At 32.3% G+C, this 22,465-nt stretch overlaps 2 protein-coding genes across 2 annotated transcripts; one reads left to right on the plus strand and one right to left on the minus strand.

Moving 5' to 3' along the window:
- The first annotated feature begins 2,081 nt into the window (after positions 1-2,081).
- LOC149484755 (uncharacterized) lies at positions 2,082-15,560 on the plus strand. Its single transcript, XM_089700906.1, has 19 exons — positions 2,082-2,274; positions 2,437-2,526; positions 2,806-2,916; positions 3,108-3,296; positions 3,432-3,628; positions 3,788-4,047; positions 4,240-4,394; positions 4,549-4,734; positions 5,003-5,164; positions 8,494-8,655; positions 9,455-9,544; positions 11,081-11,191; positions 11,809-11,994; positions 12,453-12,649; positions 12,820-12,889; positions 12,967-13,165; positions 13,692-13,843; positions 14,585-14,770; positions 15,213-15,560. The coding sequence occupies exons 1-19, from the start codon at positions 2,121-2,123 to the stop codon at positions 15,377-15,379; spliced, it is 3,024 nt and encodes a 1,007-aa protein (XP_089557032.1). The 5' UTR covers positions 2,082-2,120; the 3' UTR covers positions 15,380-15,560.
- Positions 15,561-16,027: 467 nt separating this feature from the next.
- LOC149484756 (putative cytochrome P450 313a1) lies at positions 16,028-17,974 on the minus strand. The gene is made up of 3 exons (XM_089700907.1): positions 17,834-17,974; positions 16,630-16,815; positions 16,028-16,229 (listed from the first exon to the last, which is right to left on the minus strand). Exons 1-3 carry the CDS (start codon positions 17,958-17,960, stop codon positions 16,066-16,068), a joined length of 477 nt encoding a protein of 158 aa, XP_089557033.1. The 5' UTR covers positions 17,961-17,974; the 3' UTR covers positions 16,028-16,065.
- Between the last annotated feature and the right edge of the window lie 4,491 nt (positions 17,975-22,465).

Raw genomic sequence — 22,465 nt, forward strand, 5'->3', positions numbered from 1 at the left:
TTTTGCGTTAATAAAACGTACTATGTATAAACATAATGATACACGCTTTTTACTACGTACGTAGTAAGTATAAAAAAAATATTTTATGGGAAATTATTTTATGAATTCTAATTAGATAATAATAATGAATCGTTAACATTGCATTATATGACGTAATAAAACTAAATATAATATAATGTCTTGATAGAGACTGTATACTGAAATAGAGATACTATCCGAGATGCTTTCCGAATCGGTGGTAAATGTTAAAAAAGTGTAATGTCGATTCGAAAGTGCTTCTAAAAGAAGTCTAATCTATTCTATACATATAATAAATCTGTAGAAGGGTCAATTCTGTACATTGAAAATAATGAAAAAATAAATAGCAGGGGGTGTTACTGGATCGATACCAAACCCAAATATGTGATTAAAAAATTTTTTGTCTGTCTGTCTGTCTGTCTGTCTGTATGTGAAGACATCACGTGAAAACTAACGGTTCGATTTCGATGAAACTTGGTATAATTATACTTTATTATCCTGGGCGTAAAATAGGATACTTTTTATCCTGAAAAAATACGAAGAAAAAAAATAATCTTAATTTTTCAGTTTTATCCATAGACGTTGTTCTGTAGAACAGCGAACACACGTTGGGTATTATTATAGGCCTAGCCGTATTTGAGTCCAATAGATATTTATAAGATGTTATTGTCAGAGTTACTCAAAATGGAGAAATAAACCATCCACGCGAAGACCGACATCCGCGCGGACGGAGTCGCGGGCGGAAGCTAGTTGAATAAATAAATGTTTGAGTTTGAGTTTGATATGCCTTGGAAACAGAAGCTGAGTTTTTAACTGTCTTCGACTTATCTCGTAAACTGAATAATTACATGAATCTTAGAAATGAATGTATTTATAAAACTTAGAAATTATGAATTTATAATGAATAATAAAAATATTTGGACACTTTTCTTTTTGTTTGATTATGTAACTTATTGTAATATCAAAAATCTAGTCTGGCAAATCGATATAATATTTTTAATAAATATTGTAAAAAAGTTATGACTTCATAATAATCTTATCTTATCTATCAACAATCTTATGTTGTATTTGTATAATATTAAATGTATCGTGGTTTATATTAATAATCGTAAAACAAGTAATGAGGAAAAAAGTTTTTTTTTACTGGGTAATATTTTTTTTAATTACTAATTAATGGAATGTTACATGCGTATGTTAGTTAGTTTTTATTGTGTATGTTATTTTCCTTCTAGAATATTCGAAATTTCATGGTGCTTATCACCATGAAATTTATTATTTTTTCAGTCGTCATATGAATAAAGTTCAAATGTTTATACCGACTTAGTTTACCTTCAGTTTTCCTTGCACCCATCTTGCACCATTAATAAAATAGTGATATCGTAGCAAGGCAAAGTACACCTTTTTTTAAAACCCTAACGCACATAAATTAATGTTTTCTATTACATGTTATTTCTATTTTATATGGGAAAACCATATAAAAATCTGTTGAGACTTTTTTAATTTACATTAATTAACTCAAAGATACGATGGCCGACTTCTTTCCATCTTTTCATAATAATATGTAGTACATAATTATATACACACGTGTATTGTATAGTAATGGTAATGTATTTAAAAATCGGTTAAGTGCGAGTCGGACTCGCGACATTAAGGGTTCCGTAGATACAATTTACAAATAAGCTAAAGGGCAACTCCAAAAACGCTCACCCGTCCAATTTATTTGCTGATAGGTATAGCGGCCCGATAAATACTCTGAAAATTTCAAGTGTCTAACTTTCACGGTTCATGAGATACAGCCTTGTGAAACAACAAACAGACAACAAAGTCTCAGTAATAGGGACTCGTTTTTCCCTTTAAGTACGGAATCCTAAAATAAACTTTACTCGTGTTTATGAGTTAATTTACTGTTTAATTATTACACCTTATTAACTAGAGCAATCATTTTAAAAATAATATATGAAATGACTGCTCTTAATTGGTTTTAATAAGGAACAAAAAATCTTTTTTTTAAATATATATAAAAGGTTATAAGAGTTCCTTATACAATAAGATCGCCCTTTAGTTTCAAAATTTTACTATTAACGGACGTGTAAAATTTTATAATGTTTTTATGGGTATATTGTATGTTTGCCTTACTTTTTCTTTATTTGGGAAAAAGACACATCCGTAGGTATGTGGTAGCTTCGCGAATATATTCTTCTAAAAAGAACTTGCCTTTTATAGGCGTTGCCCATCATTTTTCTGGCGATACTGAAAGTAAGTGTTTATACAATAAAATTTTGGAGTCAATTTTTTCATTGATGTCAGAGAGTTAAACGGTTCTATCCGGCTTTTCTGTGTGTAATAAAATTACGGTACTTTCCTGAAATAAAATTATTATTATGTGTCAAAATTATTTGAATCTTTTTTATGTTTAAGGTATAATGGAGTCGCTAGTAGATATGAGTAGCGAGTGTTCAGAAAACGGTGGTGTCCTGAGGGCATGGCTTGGCCCATTACTATATTTAAGTAAGTTTATTTCTTCAAAATCTTACCTAGAATCAAAGACCGTATTATCTTAGATGGTATATTTTCGTTTTCAAGCGTTTTTTTCAGCCTTCATTAAATTAAAAATACCTAAAGTATTGTAGCATTTCGTGTAATAAAGGCTAAAGGGGGCTTTAGCCAAATGACTAATTAGGTTTAACTGTATGAAAGACTTCATTATCATATATTCTTAATGTTTATCTGAACAAAAATTGTAGGATAGAAAAGATAAATTGGATGCTTTCTTGTATTATATTTCAGTTACGACGGATCCTGAAAAAATAGATGTAATACTTAAACATCACCTGGACAAGGACGACGTTATCAAGGTTCTTCATCTTGGTGTTGGCTATGGATCTTTATTTGCCCCAGGTAAGAAAAAAGCCATATTTACTATTTTACACATGGTTGTAATAAAAGGTAATCTCGAAATGAGAAAAATATGCTTGTGAGTCGAAACCGAACAAAAACTTACTTGTAGGATGGTAGGATACTATCTAAACTTAAAAGGAAAACTTTTCAATATTATTAATACTTAAATTAACGTTTATATTTTGTTATAGGTCCGATATGGAAGCCTCGTCGGAAAGTGATGATTTCTGTTTTACATCCAAAAGTTTTGACGAATTTCTTCGACACTTTTGTACAACGAGGTAAAAAATTAGTCGAGAACCTGGCTGTGATTGCAATGGATAAAGAGCCGAAGAGTATTTGGCCGTATTTGAATTCACATAGTTTTGATATTATCTGGGGTTAGTAATGTATACCTACTTACTTATAGTTACATTCCCTTTTGAAATGTAAGACAAAATAATGACTTAATCAAGGACTTAGATCTTTTTAAATATTGGAGTAAGTACCTACCTATTTATTTATGTTTTTTCCAGAAACAACAATAGGAAAGAGTTCTATTGACATCGATAGACATAAAGAAACATTTCTAGACGGTATAACACAAGTGAAAGATTATCTTACGACTAGAATATTTCATTTTTGGCTCCAACCGGACTACACGTTCCGTTTACATCCAAATTTTGCAAAAATTGAGGCACTTAAGAAAACTGGGTACGCATTTCTTGATGAGGTAATAAAAGTTATAATATAAATTTTTAACGTATCGTTGATGCTGATCACTTAAAAAAATTCATTTTGCTTTGAATTGATTGATTCAGTTAAAAAAAACATAAAATATCATGATTTCTATAATTTTTTTAATTTGCAAAATATTGAATTTTTATTACAGGTTGTACGAAATAAGAGAAGAGAATTTAACGAACAGCATGTAACAGATAAAAGCTTGGGCCAAATCAATGAAAAATCGACACTCTTCGATCTATTCCTATCCTTTTCTAAACGAGACAATAATGGGTACAATGATTTAGAAATGCGAGAAGAATTACTGTCTCTATTTCTAGCTGCTACGGAAACTTGCGCAAATGCAGTCTGCATCGTCTTAAAATTACTAGGAAAGTATCCTCTTGTGCAGGAAAAAGTATATGAGGAGTAAGTATATCAGTTACTAGTAGATAAATCCAGGTCCACGTCATATAATATAGTTAGGTACTGTATTAATCTTAGTATACCGACATTGGAAAAACAGCAGATAAGTGTTATTTACCAAATAATATAATATAAAGGTATGTTTTATACACTTATTGTATAAAACATACCTTTGTATAAAACATACATTTTTAGAATGTGTGCAGCGTTTCAAGATCAAGACATGCTACCAAATAATAAACAAGATCTTGCAAAATTAGAATATTTAGAGCGTGTGATTAACGAAACTCTTCGACTTTACCCTGCAGCGCCCTTCATAATCAGAAAAACGAGTAAAGATATAAAATTCCGTGAGTATATTTAAAATGCTAATATTCGATGTAACAAAAACCTTTCAAGGTTTATCAATGTACAATGAAATACGTCACAAAGATAATAACTATCATCATGGTAAAATACGAAAAAAAATATTTTTTTATACAAAATTATTATATTATATTGCAGCGGATGGTATTACAATACCGGAAAACATAAGTGTACTGATATCGATTTGGGGTCTGCATAGAAACAAGAAGTACTGGGGCTCGGACGCGGATTGCTTCGACCCCGACCGCTTTCTGCCCGAGCGCTACACTCAGGTGCCCCCTGGCTGCTACATACCGTTCATTGCCGGTCCTAGGAATTGTCCTGGTTAGTACCCTAATTATTTATTTAGTTTCCTTATTTTGAACAACTAATAACTACTTTAGTAATTCGTACGTTATTGCTTCTTGGTAAATTTTCATTATGTCATTTTCATATGTTTATATTGATAATGCAAAATTGCAAATCTTAATAACAAATCAAGCGTTGTACTGCAGTTAGAATAAAACCTCAAAATTTTGTACATAGTTCATTTATTGATACAAAAGATACGCCACATAAATGTGATATTATCTATGTTTTGGATTTGTTACAGGTTATTCATACGCCATGATGTCAATGAAGATAACGTTATGTGTGTTGCTCAAAAATTTCAGAGTCCTACCAGAGCCCGAAGACGGTCCAATACCACACATAAGAGTCAAGTTTGATATAACAATGTCGGTACTTGACGATAAAGTGGCACTAGAGAAAAGATAAAAATAAAACCTATGAATATGATGGTTAGTCTTTTTTAAATAAACAAACAAAAAACTTTATTTATTATGTTTTTTTTTTTCTTAAAGTAAACATGCGAAACCTTGATCAAATTAGAATATATTATGTCGTTGTAAGTTTTACATAAAATAATTAAGATAAGAATTAAAGTCACCGTGAAAAATTAAACAAACAATGAAGCAAAAACAACATGGGAATCCACTAATAAGCATAATTTATTATTCATGTTAAGAGCACTACTGCTCTTGAGTGACTCGCGTACACATTAACACAATCGACTGTTATCGTTTTTTAGACCTCTTGACGGGTTTTGTTTTATTTTGTTTTATTGTAATTTAGTATGGTTTTTAAGCATCAAAAGATTTTTAAGAGGTACCTTTGTGATTTTTTTCTATAGAGTAAATTGTGTTTTCAATACTATACAACTTATTTGCTAGTATATATCCTGAAGAATATCATATATTTATCTGAGATTTTTTACTGCATTTAATCATATACTTTAAAGCATAATAAAACTCGCGTTTAGCTCTTCTATTCCTCTTAAGAGTTTTTACCTATAAAGTAATAATAACAACATATATACTTATGCACAATTTCATATTTCGAATATCTAATTATCAGTTAAATCTGCACATTGTTCAGATCACACAAAATATCTAATTTTCAGTATTGCACAGACAATTTTACTTTTTATATACAGATATTTCACTGTAGTCTGTATTAAACTGAAGCGTACTTAACTGCGTAAGTTATGTTTGAGTAGGTACTATGTAGAGCAGCTAACTATGATCATATTATCATAAATAAGAAAGTGAAAGTTTGGGAGAATATTTTATAATTAACTAGCTTTCCACCGCAGCTTCGCCCGCGTAGTCAAAGAAAAACCGGCATAGTTCCCGTTCCCGTGGGATTTCCGGGATAAAACCTATCCTATTTCCCGGGGTAAAAAGTAGCCTATGTCCTTTCTCGGGTATCAAAATATATCCATACCAAATTTCATACAAATTGGTTCAGTAGTTTAGGCGTGATTGAGTAACAGACAGACAGACAGAGTTACTTTCGCATTTATAATACACTGGTCATCAAAAAAATCGACACACCTACACTATGTTTGCTATTTATCGATTATTTCACAAATAAGTCGTCTTTTATTGTTGTATTTTGTTGTAAGGGTCTGATAACATGCTAATCATTATGTTTTTTGTAAATTTTACTGCACTTAATGATTCTTAACAAATTTTTATACAGAAATACTGTACAGTGTTGATTTGACGGTTTACGACGGGACAAATTATGCCCGTGTTCCCAGTTCCAAAATGACTTTTTTCGGGATCTCTTGTTCATAACGTTAAGTTTAATAATTGATGCAGTAGTTTTGATAAATTTTCTCTCAAAATAATGGATACTGCTGTAGCTGAGGGGGCCCAAACTGTGGCTCTACTAAAACAGGGGTTATGTCAACTTGCCGTGGCTAAAAAGTAAAATCTGAGCTGTTATGCAGTTCGGTGAGTTTACCAAAGGTTTCTAGAGACTGGGCAGTATCGATAAAAATATTGATCTGCAAGAAATAGGGCGGCAACTCAAAGGGACGACCCCTAGATAATGTAATCAACTCTACAAAATCGACATCTGTCTGGTGTAGATCTCTAGTGACGCCTGCGTGATGATAAGGAGTTGGGTATAAATGACAGAACTGTTAGAAGAAGACTTTAAGAGTAGAACCTAAGACCACACAAGCCAGAAACAGGGCTATAATCAGCCACAGCTCATCGACAAACCAGACTTCAATTGACTCGAAATCACGCAAACTGGACTATAGGCCAATAGGAGTCGGTACTTTTGAGTGACAAGATGCGAATGACTTTATATGGTGCTGATAGACGTCTTTATGCCATGCGATGACCAAATGAACGATTTGTTCAGTGCTAGGTAAGATAAAAGGTCGATTATGATGGAGGCTCTGTAAAGTTCTAGAGTGGCATTTCTTTGACAAGAGGCACGGAGCTTGACGATAAAAAGATGCTCATTAAATGCTGATCAATACATTACCGAGGCTTTGGACTATCATATGGTGTAATATGCCGGCTGTATCTGCAAAAACTTTGAGTCTATGCATGATAATGCTCGGAAACACGTAGAGCGAATCGTGATCCAGTATTTAGAAGAGGTCCGCATTAGAGTTACACTCTGGTTAGCAAAATGTCTCGATTTGAAACCTACAGAGCACATGTGGGACAATTAAAAAATAAAGCATAGAGCTCGTAATTCAGCCCCTACAACAATAGGAGACCTGAAAACCGCCATTAGGGAAGATTGATAACGAATTCCTCAAAAGACCATCAAAATCTTGATTATTTCTTTAAAATAGTGAACGCAGGCTATCATTCCAGAAAGAAGAGAAAGTACTGAGTATAAATTCGAAGGAAACGTGATCATAAGTTTCATGATTACAAAATAAACTGCATTTGAAATTAAATAAAGAAAAAGCTGAAAATTGAGGATTTTGATCTTTATTCGAAATTGACAATTTTTTTATGATGTTAATGATTTTATGTGTTTATATTCGTGTAAATATGCACGTTTAATTAATCAGTTCAGTTTCCAAACAAATTTTTTCTTTAGTTTGTGAGAAAACCGCAATTTTCCGTAAAAATGCAGGTGGGTCGATTTTTTTGATGACCAGTGTATTAGTAGATATGGATTTTAGAGGTAACTTCAAAATTTTTTTTATCGAGCAAAATTTTTCCAATCGTGTTTTGGAAACAGTCATCCCATCACACATACGTTCTGTAATACATATTAGAAATTTCAGTGCGAAAAAACTTCAATATTTTCAATTAACGCTAATAGATAACAGTCCATTTTGACGTTTTCACTTACTAAGGGCCCTTAATTTAAGGCAAACGTTAGAAAACAAGTTTCAGGTGACATAAAAGGGCTTTGTAAAATTTTTATAAAAAATTACTACATATTAATATTATCACCGCATTTCCATTGGTATAGATTATAGGCCTTAATAACAAAGTACTTTAAGTTAATAATAGAATATTCGGAGAATTTTTTACATCAATTTAAGTATATTTTTTTCGTAACGAGCACAATGACAATGAGTAATTAACAATATTTTTTGTGGTTAAATGGAGATTTTTTGTAAGAAAACAATAGACTACAAAATTATTCACTTAATTTTTTTTGGGAAGCGAAGCCATTGTATTAGCATATATCTGCGTTACTAGTTGATCTATTAGAGCCTAGATATTATAGGAGAGTTGAGTGTTGTGTTTGCTAGACGGAGGAATTTATAATTAATAATGGCCACATTTATTGCATATTGTTTAGTGTTAATTTTGTGTTATTTCATTTACCGTTACAAAAATAGACGCATCTACTCGATGCTTCGGAATATAAAAACAGCCAAAGAAGATATTCCTCTATTCGGAGTTTCTCTGTTTCTCCTGGGAAATGCTGAACGTATGTACACTTTTTCTTTCAACGTAGAGTACAAGTAAAATATTATACATATTGTTATAAAAATAATAAAGCTTAAATTATCATCTGTATGTTTGTATGTTCTTGGTGTACACTAATAAGGATCGTTGACAATGAAATGAAGAAATTATAAAATACAGGGTGTTTATACTTATTAACTTTCATTAATAGCACAGAAGAAGTTCTGTCTACTTCACAAAACATAGTTAAAATACAGAAATCAAAGCAGCCTTCATAATAAATAAAATTAATATCGAAATTTAAGAATGTATTTTATATTACTTATACTAGTGGTCCGACCCGGCTTCGCCCGTGGTACCTAGGTACATGTTTAAACTATCCTATCTCTCAAGTTGGATCGAACTGCACATGGTGTGCGAATTTTATTATAATCAGTTAAGTGGTTTAGGAGTCCATTGAGGACAAACATTGTGACATGAGATTTATATATATTAAGATTTAATACATTCATCCTAATGTGAATACACGTCAGTTTTTTATAAAGTTTTCCAAATGTATAAAAAAGTTAAACAATTAAAAAGGTTAAACCAAAGTTCATGACTGATCACTGATGTTAACATTAAGCCTATACTTTTTAAATTGGTAGTTACGTCATATTTAACCATACAGAATGCTCTATTTATAATAATTAATAACAACTTGCAATTATTCTAATCTAAGAATAACTAATTATTTATCATTCGGTAGTTACCTAGTTAGATTTTAATCAATAAATAGATTTTAATTAATAAAATTATTTTCGAATGCTTTCTGTTTACAGATATAATGAACAAAATGATACAATATGGTCGGGCCGCAACAGCATTTGGAGGCATTACAAAAGCAACACTTGGACCTTTTGTATACCTCGGTAAGTATAATGCTGTGCCTACATAAAGATATTATATTTAGTTTTAACTCCTGTAAAAAAACCAAGACTTGTAGCTCAGTTTTTCTACCGGTAAAAAGTTGTGAGATCGTAGGTAATACGGTTAACTTATTTTGTCCCTATTTAAGGGACCTTCTGTCTTAAGTTATTCCGTAAAATATTATCATATCAATATTAAAAATCTTTAACGTTATAAATAAACAGATCGACTTAAGCCAACGCATTATTAGATTGTTTAGGAGGTATTTAGTACACAGTACCTACTACGGGCCAGCAACTAGAGTAGGTATTAGTGAATTAGTTGCACTCTGTTTGTTGACAAATTTAAGCGATAATAATATTGCCTCCCGATGAGCCGCTTGGAATAATTATACATTCCTTTTGGAGAACAGTTTGAATCGCTTGGAGCAATATTTTTATGCGAAGGCCAAGTCTAAAGAGCATTAAAAGAACTAATGCTCTAAGTGCACAGATGAGAGCTAAGGTTCGATGGCCAAATATCTCCTCACAAGGTACATAATTATTTTATGTTTTTAACCCATTGAGCCCCGAAGCGTCTTTCCAAACTATACAAGGCCAGTACGCAACGGTGTGAAAATAATCACGTATAGTTTGGAAATAACTTTTTTACAAAGTTCTTCCAATCTATACAACAGCAGTACGCAAATACTCGCGTATACTTTGTAGTGAAGTAAGTAAGAATAGCGCTCCAAAATATACAGCGCCAGTACGCATGCGGACTAATCGTGTATGTTTAGGAGTAAGAGCGGCGTCTTTCTATTGCTTGCGTTTATATTATTGTATTGCTGTTTTGAAATCTATTATTGTATTGTCTCGAGGATGCTTGTGCTCCCGACTATAGTCGGTTACTGCAGTGCAGTGATAGCTTGCAGTATTATATATACTGCACGACTTACAATTGACAATAGTGCTAAAATGTAAGAATCTAATAAGTCCAGAAGAAGACGGTTGCGAGGCGACGGAGCCCCGCGAAGCGGAGCTCCTATTTTTGTGTAGTTAAAAAAAACTAACCTAACCTAACCCATTGGTAACCCTTATATCTGTTACCTATTTATTTTTCTAAGCTTACCTAATAATATTTTTATTCCATATTTTACTGAATCAATCAAGAAGAATAAAAGAAGATAGATATAGCTGTACAAGTCTTTGATTGCCTATATATTTATTATTTCGCTCAAGCGTAAGTGGTGTAGTAGCTATATTTAGTTATACATATTTTGCGTACTGATCGTGTATAGTTTGGAACGAAGAAGCAAGCATCCGCGTTACAAAGTATACACGATCAGTACGCAAAATTCGTGTATATATTGTAACAACAAACTTAAAAACAGCATTACAAAGTATACACGAGCAGTTTCCTATGGTTGCGTTCTGGCTATGTATAGTTTGGAAATACGCAGCCCCGAACGGCCCGATCGGTCCACGACACAATAGATTTTCTAATGTGTCTGTGATTCCGGGGCCTGAGTTATTAATAATATTGGTTTCATATTTCAGTAATAACCGATCCAGCTTCAATAGAAGTAGTTTTGAAAAATTGTCTAGAAAAAGACAAATTACATCGATTTCTACATTATTTTCTCGGAAACGCCTCAATTTTTGCACCAGGTAAGTTCTTCATAATTACCTAATTATTAATCCTGGGATCTTGCCAAAGAAGTTTCACTTCTGACACGTGTGCTCGGCACATACACTCTTTTTATTTATTAATGGTTTCAGTTTAAAGAATACGCTTGAATAATGAATGTGAAACATAAAAAAGTTCGAAAATGTATTAGTGAAAAGTGATGTCCCGTGTCCCCTAGTGGAGTAAGGGGCAGATGCAGTATGCATAGATCTGTTTTACTGATCGATTTTTTTAGAGTAAATGTAGATCATCCTTTTGTGTCCTGCCAGACCAAGACATTTTTTTCTTGGTCTCCACCGGGAATCGAACCCAGGACCTCTCGTTGCTACGCTTACCAAGTACCAAGTGACCTGTACCAAGTCTACGAAGATGTATAGGTAATGAATAAATTATGTATTTCCTGTTTTTCATAAGACTGATTTTTCTATAGTACTTACTATTTAGGTCTAAACTGAAATTAATTCCGAAGTATAGGGAGATATCATTTAAATTTCGATTAGCTACTTACATCATACTTAGATAATTGTCGTCAAAGTATTCACCTATTTCAAGTATTTTTATAACAAATATTTTTTTTACAAATAAACTTTTATTTCAGTTTCCATTTGGAAGCCTCGACGTAAAGTGACAGTTCCAGCATTTAGTCCAAAAATCATATCAAGCTTCTTTGATATTTTCGTTGAGCAAAGTTTGAAATTAGTTGAATCACTAAAACCGATGGTAGGAGCAGGAAAATTTAAAATATGGCCATACATTAATAGTTACAACTTGGACTCTGTTATGGGTAAGCTAGAATTCCTAATCAAAGCACGCAATATCCATTTTCGACTTTAAATCAATAGATATTAAGGTATAAAATAAATTTTCAACTGACTTCCAAACTGCAGGAGGTTCTCAATTCAACTGTAAATCTCTTCTTGGGTTTCTTACTTCAGAACTTTTGAGTGATTCTTTTTTGTGTTATAATATATTATGTATAGTTACTACTGAAAAATAGTACTCACTTCGGAGGGCTGTAAAACCTTAGCTATTGACGTAATGAAAAAATATTGTATATAAAAGTTGTTCCTCGAAAAACAATCTACAAAAATAGTCTTATATCATTTCTTCGTAAAATGATAAAAAAAAGTTTTATTGAAAAATATAAATAGCTCTAATTTCTGACAATTTTTGATTTCAATGGACTAATAACATTATACCCAATTTTAAATGTATAAAACAAAATTTACTATATTTTTTTAGAATCCTCAATGGGCATATCCTTGACAGATGAGGACAATAATTATGACGTATTTTTAAAGGCTTCATATGATGCTATGAAATATTCCAGTGAGAGAATATTTCATCCATGGCTCCAACCAGATTGGATTTATAAATTTTTTCCGCAATATGAAAAGTTGAAAAAAGCTACGGAAATCATACATGATTTAACTGACAAGGTATTTTGTTCTCGAGTTGCTAAAAATTACATACTTATATGAAAATAATATTACAATAGTGTTATAAAGTGAATAGAACTTTATTATTTTAACACACTTCAAAAATCCCAGACAATAACATAAGAAAAGAACTACTTTTTTCACTTACATTTCATTACCTTTTACTTCAGGTAATCATGAAAAAGAAATCTCAGATGAGAAAAATTCAGACAGGGGAAGCGAAAGTCCATGTAACAAATGGTATTTTCTTTGATTATTAACTCATTTGTATTTTTTGTTATGTAGGTTTGACTTATGAAATATTTTAAAATTTTTAGATGGACGGAAACAGTTGTTAACCTTTCTTGATCAATTAATATCCCATTCTGGAGGTGTTGATGGTTTGAATAATTTGGCGATACGTGAAGAAGTGTTGACTTTTATTTTAGCAGCATCAGACACTTCAGCCGTCGCGATCGGTAATACTCTGAAACTGCTTGGCAAATATCCGGAAATACAGCACAAAGTGATGGAAGAGTGTGTATCTTCGTATAATTTTCTATGAACAACTATTTACCTATAATCATGTACGAAATCGCAAGGAAAATATCCCATGCAATTTGTAGACATTTCATAATATATTATTGAATTGCCTGCAGTTTTTCTTTGCATACAGCTATTAATATGTAGTTGTTAAACTAAGAGTATAAACTTTTGTTTTTCATTAGTTATAATCCGGTCAAATTAAGCTTGAAAATAGTATTGAAATTAGGATAATTCCGACAAAGCCAAATTTTGGTGAGGAGCTGGAGTGTACCATAACAAATAAAAATTGAAAAGTCCCTACTTATCCCATGTGTGCAAAAGTTATTCGGGGTCAAAGGTCAAAATTTGCTCCTCACCAAAATTTGGCTTTGTCGGAATTATCCTTATTTCAAATGCTTAACTTGACCGGATTATTAGGTATTGATTTTGTTTATATCCTTAGCTGGCCTCACTTTTTTTATTTGAATACATATTATCTCTTAAGCTTAATTTTCTTCATCGTATTTTAACTTTTCAGATTAGATTCTCTCTACGGGGATTCAGATCGTCTCATTGAAAAAGATGATTTTCCAAAGCTTCAATACTTAGAAAGAGTTATAAAGGAGAGTATGAGACTGTTCCCACCAGTACCATTTATTGTACGAACTGCTACTGAAGATTCTCCTTTGAGTAAGTAAAGTGAACTGACCAAAGCTATGATACTTATTACTTAGAAAGAATATGTTGTCGAAGTGTTGTCTTTTTTATTTTTGAACATGCTGGTTTCCTTGCAATGTTTTCCTTGATCGCATCGAATACATACTCCAAAGTAGAGATGATATGTTAAAAAAATTGTATCAACCTCATTTGAACAAAAAAATATATGGATCAGGATTACCATTTACTTCAAACTTCTCGCACTTCTCGCAAATTACTTATTAATAATAAACCGTGATGGAATTATTTAACCCTGTATTCAATTCTGTGTTGCAGTTGTGCCCGCGCATTGCTCTGCTCCTGTTGGTCTAATCGTGATGATATAGCCTTCCTTGATAAATGGGCTATCTAACACCGAAATATTTTTTTAAATCGGACTAGTAGTTCCTGATATTAGCGCGTTCAAACAAACAAAAAAACAAACTCTTCAGCCCTATTATATTAGTGTAGAAGATATTCTTATAAATTAAGGGCTGATTTTTCAATCCTTGGTTAAAACTTATTCGTCGATTAATGTATAAAACTACCATTTTAAAAACGTATTCTAATTGTCCGTATTTGACAGTTTACGTGACATTTTAATATTATCGTGTAATACTTTATTGGACGGATAAGTTTTATCCAAGCATTGAAAAATCGGGCCTAAGATTGATAGTAAAAAGTACATCGTAAAAATATAAAATACTTTACTTTCATTTTCCAATTTCATTTTAGATAAAGAAATTACAATACCTGAGGGAACAGGTATAGTTATAAACATTTATGGTGTCCATAGGAACCCCGTTGTGTGGGGTTCTGACGCCGATTGCTTCGATCCCGACAGATTTTTACCGGAACGAATGCAGGGCATGCAACCTTGCTCTTTTATGCCATTTAGTCAAGGTCCTCGAAATTGTCTGGGTATGTATCATATAAATTTTGACTTAATTATTGGAAAACAACTCGCATTTAAGACCGTTTAAAAATCATCTCAATAAGATCTAAAAAGAAGCACTTTCTTAGGAGGAAAGATTTCTATATCTTCTTCTTGCGGTGCATTTACACGAAACGAGCGAATGCTCATTCTAACCCCGCTATGTCAAATTATTTTAGTGTAAACCTTGGTTTAAACAGGCGTAGAGCATTCTTTCGTTATTCGTGCGTTCAAAAAGATTCTATACAGTTTTCTAATAATGAACAACACTGACGACACGACAACCTCTTGTTCTTGCTCTATGTTCATTTGATGTAAATGCGCGTAACACATTTTAAAGGTAATGCTAATGGTAATAAATTGGATTATTAACAGCATTTATTTACATTACACCCATTATTATATCACTGACAAGTTTGTCATTTCCAGGTTATCGGTATGCTATTATGTCAATCACAACAGTCCTAACGACTCTTTTGCGACGATATAAAGTCATCGGAGAGCCAGAAAAAACCCTTATACCAAAGATTAGATGCAGATATGACCTCATGATGAAAGCTATCGACGGATATGAAGTTGCTTTGGAATTACGATAATAATAAATAGCAATAAAATCTGAAAGGTCTTATTTCTTTTGGCTTATAATTTGTGTAGGTTTTGATTTGTAGTAAACATAATAATACCTTAGCAGATACATAACAGTATACTTAATTGATTTTTTATCGAGTAAAATTATTTTTACAAATAAATAAAAATTACAAAATAGAATTTGGTTGAATAGAATATTTACTTGTAAATTATTTTTATTTATTTGTAAATATATTTCATTTTTTCTTAAGTATAAGCATATCTATTCATTAAAAATTGTATTTGGAAATGTACTTCAGTAACTTATATTTTATTACAATTAATGATATTTTATACGTAACTATAACACTAGAAACATATTATCATATTTTCAAAAATAAAAAATAAAAGATGTTCAATATGTCTACTATTTTTTAAATATCAATAATTATGCTAATTTATGCATCGTCTGTAGTTTTTACCTGTTTCATTAATATTCTCATGGCCTTAACTTCGATTTTTATCTAGATTATTATATTCTAGGGTCAAAAAAAATTGTCTGACGTTAAAGGCATTTTTTATTTTACTTTTATATCCTATATCTTTCCGCCCAAGGCTTGGCTAGTGTGTAAGCTACATGCGTATAGATATAGTTTTTTTACGTTTAAGCAGCATAATACAATACTTATATGCTAATAAGCATTAAATATTTAATTTATCTTTTCTCTAGTGCCACTTTATCGTCAAGTACTGACATTGTGACATCAAACTTGACTCTTATGTGTGGAATTGGACCGTCCTCGGGCTCTGGTAGGACTCTGAAGTTTTTCAGCAATACGCATAAAGTTGTCTTCATTGACATCATGGCGTATGAATAACCTGAAACAGTATAATTCACAAATGTTCACCTCTACAACACATAGTCAACTTAATATCATAACGTACATCCATAAATCGACTATATAACATTTGAGACTTATGTATTGTAAGGCTAGTAAGAGTTCTATAGCGTAATCAATTAGATTAGTATGTTACAATAACGATAAATTAAAATGCCGATTTTAAATCAAATTATGATAATAATTAATATTGGCGTAAATTTTAATTTCCATCAGCAGTATTAATTTTTATCCTATTATTAAGTAATTATGTACGTTTATAAGCAAATTTAAAGAGTAAGTTCAATAACAAAGCAGAAAAAAATAATGTAGAAATCTTTAGAAATGGACAGATTTGTAATTCTTAACAAAAAGAGTATTGAATACTAATTAATATTTACCAGGACAATTCCTAGGACCGGCAATGAACGGTATGTAGCAGCCTGGGGGCACCTGAGTGTAGCGCTCGGGCAGAAAGCGGTCGGGGTCGAAGCAGTCCGCGTCCGAGCCCCAGTACTTCTTGTTTCTATGCAGACCCCAAATCGATATCAGTACAGCAGTGTCTTCAGGTATTGTTATACCATCCGCTGCAATATTTTAATTAAATAATATTACCATTTCTTATACATAACATATAGACCGGGAGATACTGACACAAAATTTCGAGTCATTTGTAACAGGATGGCGGTTCTACAGGGGTCTTAGTACGCAATGACAAAAAGAAAAATGATGGTGTGAACGCTGGTACCGGTGGGTTAGTCGCGTGGGCGTTAGTCGAACTCGTCGGAAAAATAGCGAAAGTCAAACGATTTGTAACACAAAAATTTTAGAATTTACCGATAGCCCATAAAAAAGAAGTAGGCGGTAGTGTCATGCCATACTTTTCCGGTATGACTTACAGCCCGCCATACCGACGCGAATGTGTTGATTTAAAAAAAACAATTATTCAACCATTTGTACCAAGCTAACTTTTGCACAGGTAACCATCGTCGTGCAGCCATTTACGAAAATCGCCATGCCATACTTTTCGGACGATTCCAAATGGTCGCCATACCGCCGAAAATCTGCAAAATTTTTTTATTTCGCCTATCTTTTTGTACCAGTATTGCATTTGGCTTTTTGGAGAGTATTTGATAAAATGTGACCATTATTATATTTGCCATACTTCTAGTAGGGGGAAAAAGTGCTGTCATACTTGAAAAATAAATTTATTATTAATTTATATAAGTGAAGATTTCCAACACCTAGATCTTTGAAATTTTGTATTTATATTCGTTGATCCTCAAACTTACAGGAAAAATAATTGCCATACTGTTACAAATCGTTTGACTTTCGCTATTTTCCGACGAGTTCGACTAACGCCCACGCGACTAAGCCGCCAGTACCAGCGTTCACACCATCATTTTTCTTTTTGTCATTGCGTACTAAGAACCCTGTAGAACCGCCATCCTGTTACAAATGACTCGAAATTTTGTGTCAGTATCTCCCGGTCTAAATTTAAATAAAGATTTGAAGTTTTCTTCTTTCCCTGTTTAAGTAGTCAAGCAAAATAAAACTGATTTTATTCGATTATGAAGAATTGAGGATGTATAATAATAAACTTACGAAATTCAACATCTTTGTTGGTTTTTCTGATAATGCAAGGTGCGGGGGGATAAAGTCGTAATGTTTCGTATATTACACGTTCCAAATATTCCAGTTTTCCAAGATCTTCTTTATTATTTGGTAACATGTCTTGGTCTTGAAACGCTGCACACAACCTAAAAATATATGACTCAACTAGATTTCCGCCCGCGGCTTCGCCCGCGTTTGCAAAGGAAAACCTGCATAGTTCCCGTTCCCGTGGGATTTCCGGGATAAAAACTATCCTATGTGTTAATCCAAGTTACCCTTTATATGTGTGCTAAATTTCATTGTAATCGGTTCAGTCGTTTTTACGTGAAAGAGTAACAAACATCCATACATCCATACATCCATACATCCTTACAAACTTTCGCCTTTATAATATATATTAGATTAGATATTAGATTATTTTAATAAGAGATATTTTATTAGCTATGAAGAAGAATCGAAATGCTCTTCTTTTACTACATTGAAAATGTGTAAACCTAAGTTTGGCTAGTAGGTAAACATTACAGCATTTTTCAAGTCAGGATAGTAAAGTAATAAAGGCTCATAAATAAGTAGATACTTCTAAGTTCAGGTAGCTCGATTTCTAAGCTAGAAAGATTATCAACAAGCCAAATTAGTTTGTTAATAGGATTGGTAAGATCATCTTGAATAATACTTGCCTAGAAGTCAATGACAGACAAAATTATTCATATAAAAGAAAACATGATCATCGTCCTCGTCCACCAACTTAAGGACACATCCATAAAGATTTACTTACTACATTTACTTACTCCGCATATACTTTTTCCTGAACCTGAGGGTACTTTGCAAGAAGCTTTAAAGCAACACACACTGCATTAGCGCAAGTTTCCGTTGCAGCCAGAAAAAGAGCCAGTAATTCTTCTTGCATTACCAAATCATTGTATTCATTATTGTCACGTCTAGAAAAGAATATGAATAGATTGAATAGAGTTGATTTTTCATTTTGACTCAAGCTTTTATTTGTAACATCATATTGTTCTTTGAATTCACTTCTCTTCTTTCTTACAACCTGTAATTTTAAAATCCTCATTTTATAAATTTACCTATGAATATAAAACTTTCCATTTTTATCATGCACATTGCAAATCATGTCTAATTATTTTTTTATAAACCTTTAAAAATATTTTTGTAATATCCACTGACCACACCGTGCCTTATAGCGCAAAAACTTTCCTCTAAAAACACATTCCAAGAGTATGAACGGCTATAATATTATATACGTTTATTATAATAAAGTAATTTAAATTTATCATTATCTAGTTAAACAAAAAACAATAAGAGGAATAAAAACATTATTATTCATATTTTTTGTTACCATGTCTAAAAAAGCGTAAGCGCTTTTTTTAATCGACTCCACTTTAGCATAATTGGGATGTAGACGAAATATGCAGTCTGGTTGGAGCCAAAAGTGAAATATTCTAGTCGTAAGATAATCTTTCACTTGATTTATTGACTCTAGAAATGTTTCTTTATAATCATCAATGTCAATAGAGCTCTTTCCTATTGTTGTTTCTGGAAAAAATACAAATAATCCTAGTAAATGTTACCGAACATTTCATGAATACTGAAACACGCTTAAATATTATAATTCAGCACAATTAGTATTATTATCTATTTAGCCCAGTCATATTAGGGGTTTCACCTCGGAATGAAAGATAATAAGCTGGAAATTGGTAAAAACCTTTGTTTTGTTACCCTAAATATTGTCTCAAAAGTCACAAATGCTATCGTGTCCGCGTCTTAAGATATTGAAGGTCAAAGGTCACAAAAAACGATTTTTCGCGAATATCTCGGTTCCTATTGCTTAAATGATATTTTCACCTATTATGAAAGTTGTAGAGTATAAAATTCTCTACAACTTTTGTCTAAACTTTTTTTTTATACGATCAACCGTTTTTGAGGTAGAGGCTAGAGCGCGAAGAGTGCGCAGCGTACAGTCATATATGAGCTAATGCAGGGTCAAGCGTGAGTTACGGTTATCGGTACGTTGTATAAAGTCAATTATTGACAAAAAAAATATAATTATTAAGCAATGCCCATTATTTCTGTACTTATTCTTAATTATTTATATTTAATTATTCAACTATAGTATATTATTAATTCTGGATTGTCTATTTTAGTTATATTTTAAAATAAAAAGACAGTAAGGAAATATATTTTAGATATGCCTTTATTTATCATTAAATATGGCATGTTATACATTTATTAAAATGTGAGTTTAAATATTAAAATAATTTGTGAATCGAATGAAATTGCGAATGGAAGCTAGTTATCTTCTTCTTCGTCGTCTTCTTCTTGTTGTCGGTCTAAAATATTCAATTCATTGTCATCATCCTCATTATCGGTCATATTCATTTCCAAACCTTCTAGAATTTCAGGATCGTATGTGCTTTCTTCATCGGGATTACTTGGATATAGTGGAGCGTTGAGGCAAGCTCGTCCATTGCACTGGCCACAAGCTAAAGAACATAGTAGCCCTGATTTTCTGCATCCACAGCGGGAACCACAACCATTTTTGCAATTGCAAAATATTGTGTTTAGTAGTTCGGCTGGTGCTGGAGGTAATAACGTTGTTATGGGCTCCAGGATTTCATTTTCAAGCTTCCAGCCCCATTCTTGAGGTTCTAAGTTCTTCCCTAGCCACGTTTGAATCTGGTAGTAGACACGATTGATATGTTGACGGGCTGCTACACTTGTTGGTGGAAGTGTTGACAATTGTACAGGTTTATTTAGTTTTGTTTATTTTTTGTAGCGGAAATAATCAAGGTTGTCCTCAGATTTTGGAGCATTATATAATGCCAAAAAGATGCGCACTCCATTTTCAAATAAAGTTTGTACAGGGCAGTTTTCTTGTTGAAATACTTCCACCAGTTTATCCAAATTGTTAATTTTCTCCAATGCTCTAGTAACAGTTTTTTTTCCTTTTTTAAATAGCGCAGAAGTCGTGTCACAGCCACTAAACGCTTAACCCTGCATTAGCTCATTTAAGACTGTACGCTGCGCACTCTTCGCGCTCTACCTCAAAAACGGTTGATCGTATAAAAAAAAAGTTTAGACAAAAGTTGTAGAGAATTTTATACTCTACAACTTTCATAACAGGTGAAAATATCATTTAAGCAATAGGAACCGAGATATTCACGAAAAATCGTTTTTTGTGACCTTTGACCTTCAATATCTTAAGACGCGGACACGATAGCATTTGTGACTTTTGAGACAATATTTAGGGTAACAAAACAAAGGTTTTTACCAATTTCCAGCTTATTATCTTTCATTCCGAGGTTGACCCCTTTTTTTACCTAATTTCACTGGGCTAATTTGCTAGTTGCTATTATAAATTGCATCTTTACATAAGTTTGGGTTTCTTTAGACTGTATTGAAGTGAAACTTCTTTAGGCACGTTGAGAGTAATATTTCAAGGTCGCTTCATGGCAAAACCGTCACGTAATGGAGTAAGACGACGATTTTTATCTTTGTATCTTCTACTCTGTCTCAAAGATAATTCTTTGAATATTGCCAAAGAAGTTTCACTTCTGGCACGTGTGCTCGGCACACACGCTTTTTTTTTGTATCCGATTTTTTTAGGCTTTAGACTGTAACTTACCCCAGATAATATCAAAACTGTATGCATTCAAAAGAGGCCACATATTCAAAGGCTCATTTCCCACGGAAATTCGAGACAAATCTTGTGCAAATTTTTTGCCTCGTTCTACAAAATCATCGAAGAAACTCGTCAAAACTTTTGGATTTAAAACAGAAAGCATAACTTTCCGACGGGGCTTCCATATTGGACCTAAAATATACAATTTTCCTAGTAAAATAATGTAATATTATAATGTAATAAAATTCATTTTTTATCCATTATGTGTCATAAGTTTTCATAATTTTTGTTCTTTTTGCTCATAATTCAAGTTTCATATTTCAAATGTAGGTAGGTATATTATATTTTCAATAATTTCAAAATTTCCAAATACCATTCGGTAAAACTATAAACATTATAGGCACCTTATAAGTTTTTTATTGCGCAGAATACTTAATAATAACAATTCACAAAGCATCATTAAATCTTATTTATTATACCGGTATAGGGCATGCAGGTCGTAGCCACTAACTTATATTTAAATAAAATATTCAAACATTTTCTTTTTTATTATTTTTTTTTTTTGTATGTATGTATTGTCTTACTTTTGACGTGAGTAATACCATTAACCAGCAAGCACTTTACAAATTCATTCGGGGATCTGTTATGATATAAATTATATGGATTACTAGATTTCCACCCGCGGCTTCGCCCGCGTTTTCAAATAAAAACCCCCATAGTTCCCGTTCCTGTGGGATTTTCAGGATAAAAAGTAGCTTATGTTATTAGAATAAGACATTATTCTGGGTTTTCAGCTACCTACATCCAAATTCTAAAATCATTGTAATTCAATGGTTCAGTAGTTTTTACGTGAAAGAATAACAAACTTACATCCTCACAAACTTTCGCATTTATAATAGTAGGATTTATAGGTTAGGTACCTGGGGCAAATAAAGATCCATTGCCAACACCAGTATGAAGAACCTTGATGACGTCATCCTTATCTA

Source organism: Colias philodice, chromosome 11 (genome assembly GCF_061535455.1).
Source record: "Colias philodice isolate Cphi_HAF_F1 chromosome 11, ilColPhil1 Martin Lab GWU primary, whole genome shotgun sequence".
In the NCBI taxonomy this organism is placed as follows: domain Eukaryota; kingdom Metazoa; phylum Arthropoda; class Insecta; order Lepidoptera; family Pieridae; genus Colias; species Colias philodice.

Coding starts and splice junctions, on each gene's coding strand:
- LOC149484755 (XM_089700906.1), top strand. CDS start 2,121: ATGTTTTTATGGGTATATTGTATGTTTGCCTTACTTTTTCTTTATTTG. Junction 2,917..3,107: donor TGGATCTTTATTTGCCCCAG/GTAAGAAAAAAG, acceptor ATTTTGTTATAG/GTCCGATATGGAAGCCTCGT. Junction 4,735..5,002: donor CGGTCCTAGGAATTGTCCTG/GTTAGTACCCTA, acceptor GATTTGTTACAG/GTTATTCATACGCCATGATG.
- LOC149484756 (XM_089700907.1), bottom strand. CDS start 17,960: ATGTTACCAAATAATAAAGAAGATCTTGGAAAACTGGAATATTTGGAA. Junction 16,816..17,833: donor CAACAAAGATGTTGAATTTC/GTAAGTTTATTA, acceptor AAAATATTGCAG/CGGATGGTATAACAATACCT. Junction 16,230..16,629: donor CGGTCCTAGGAATTGTCCTG/GTAAATATTAAT, acceptor ATACTGTTTCAG/GTTATTCATACGCCATGATG.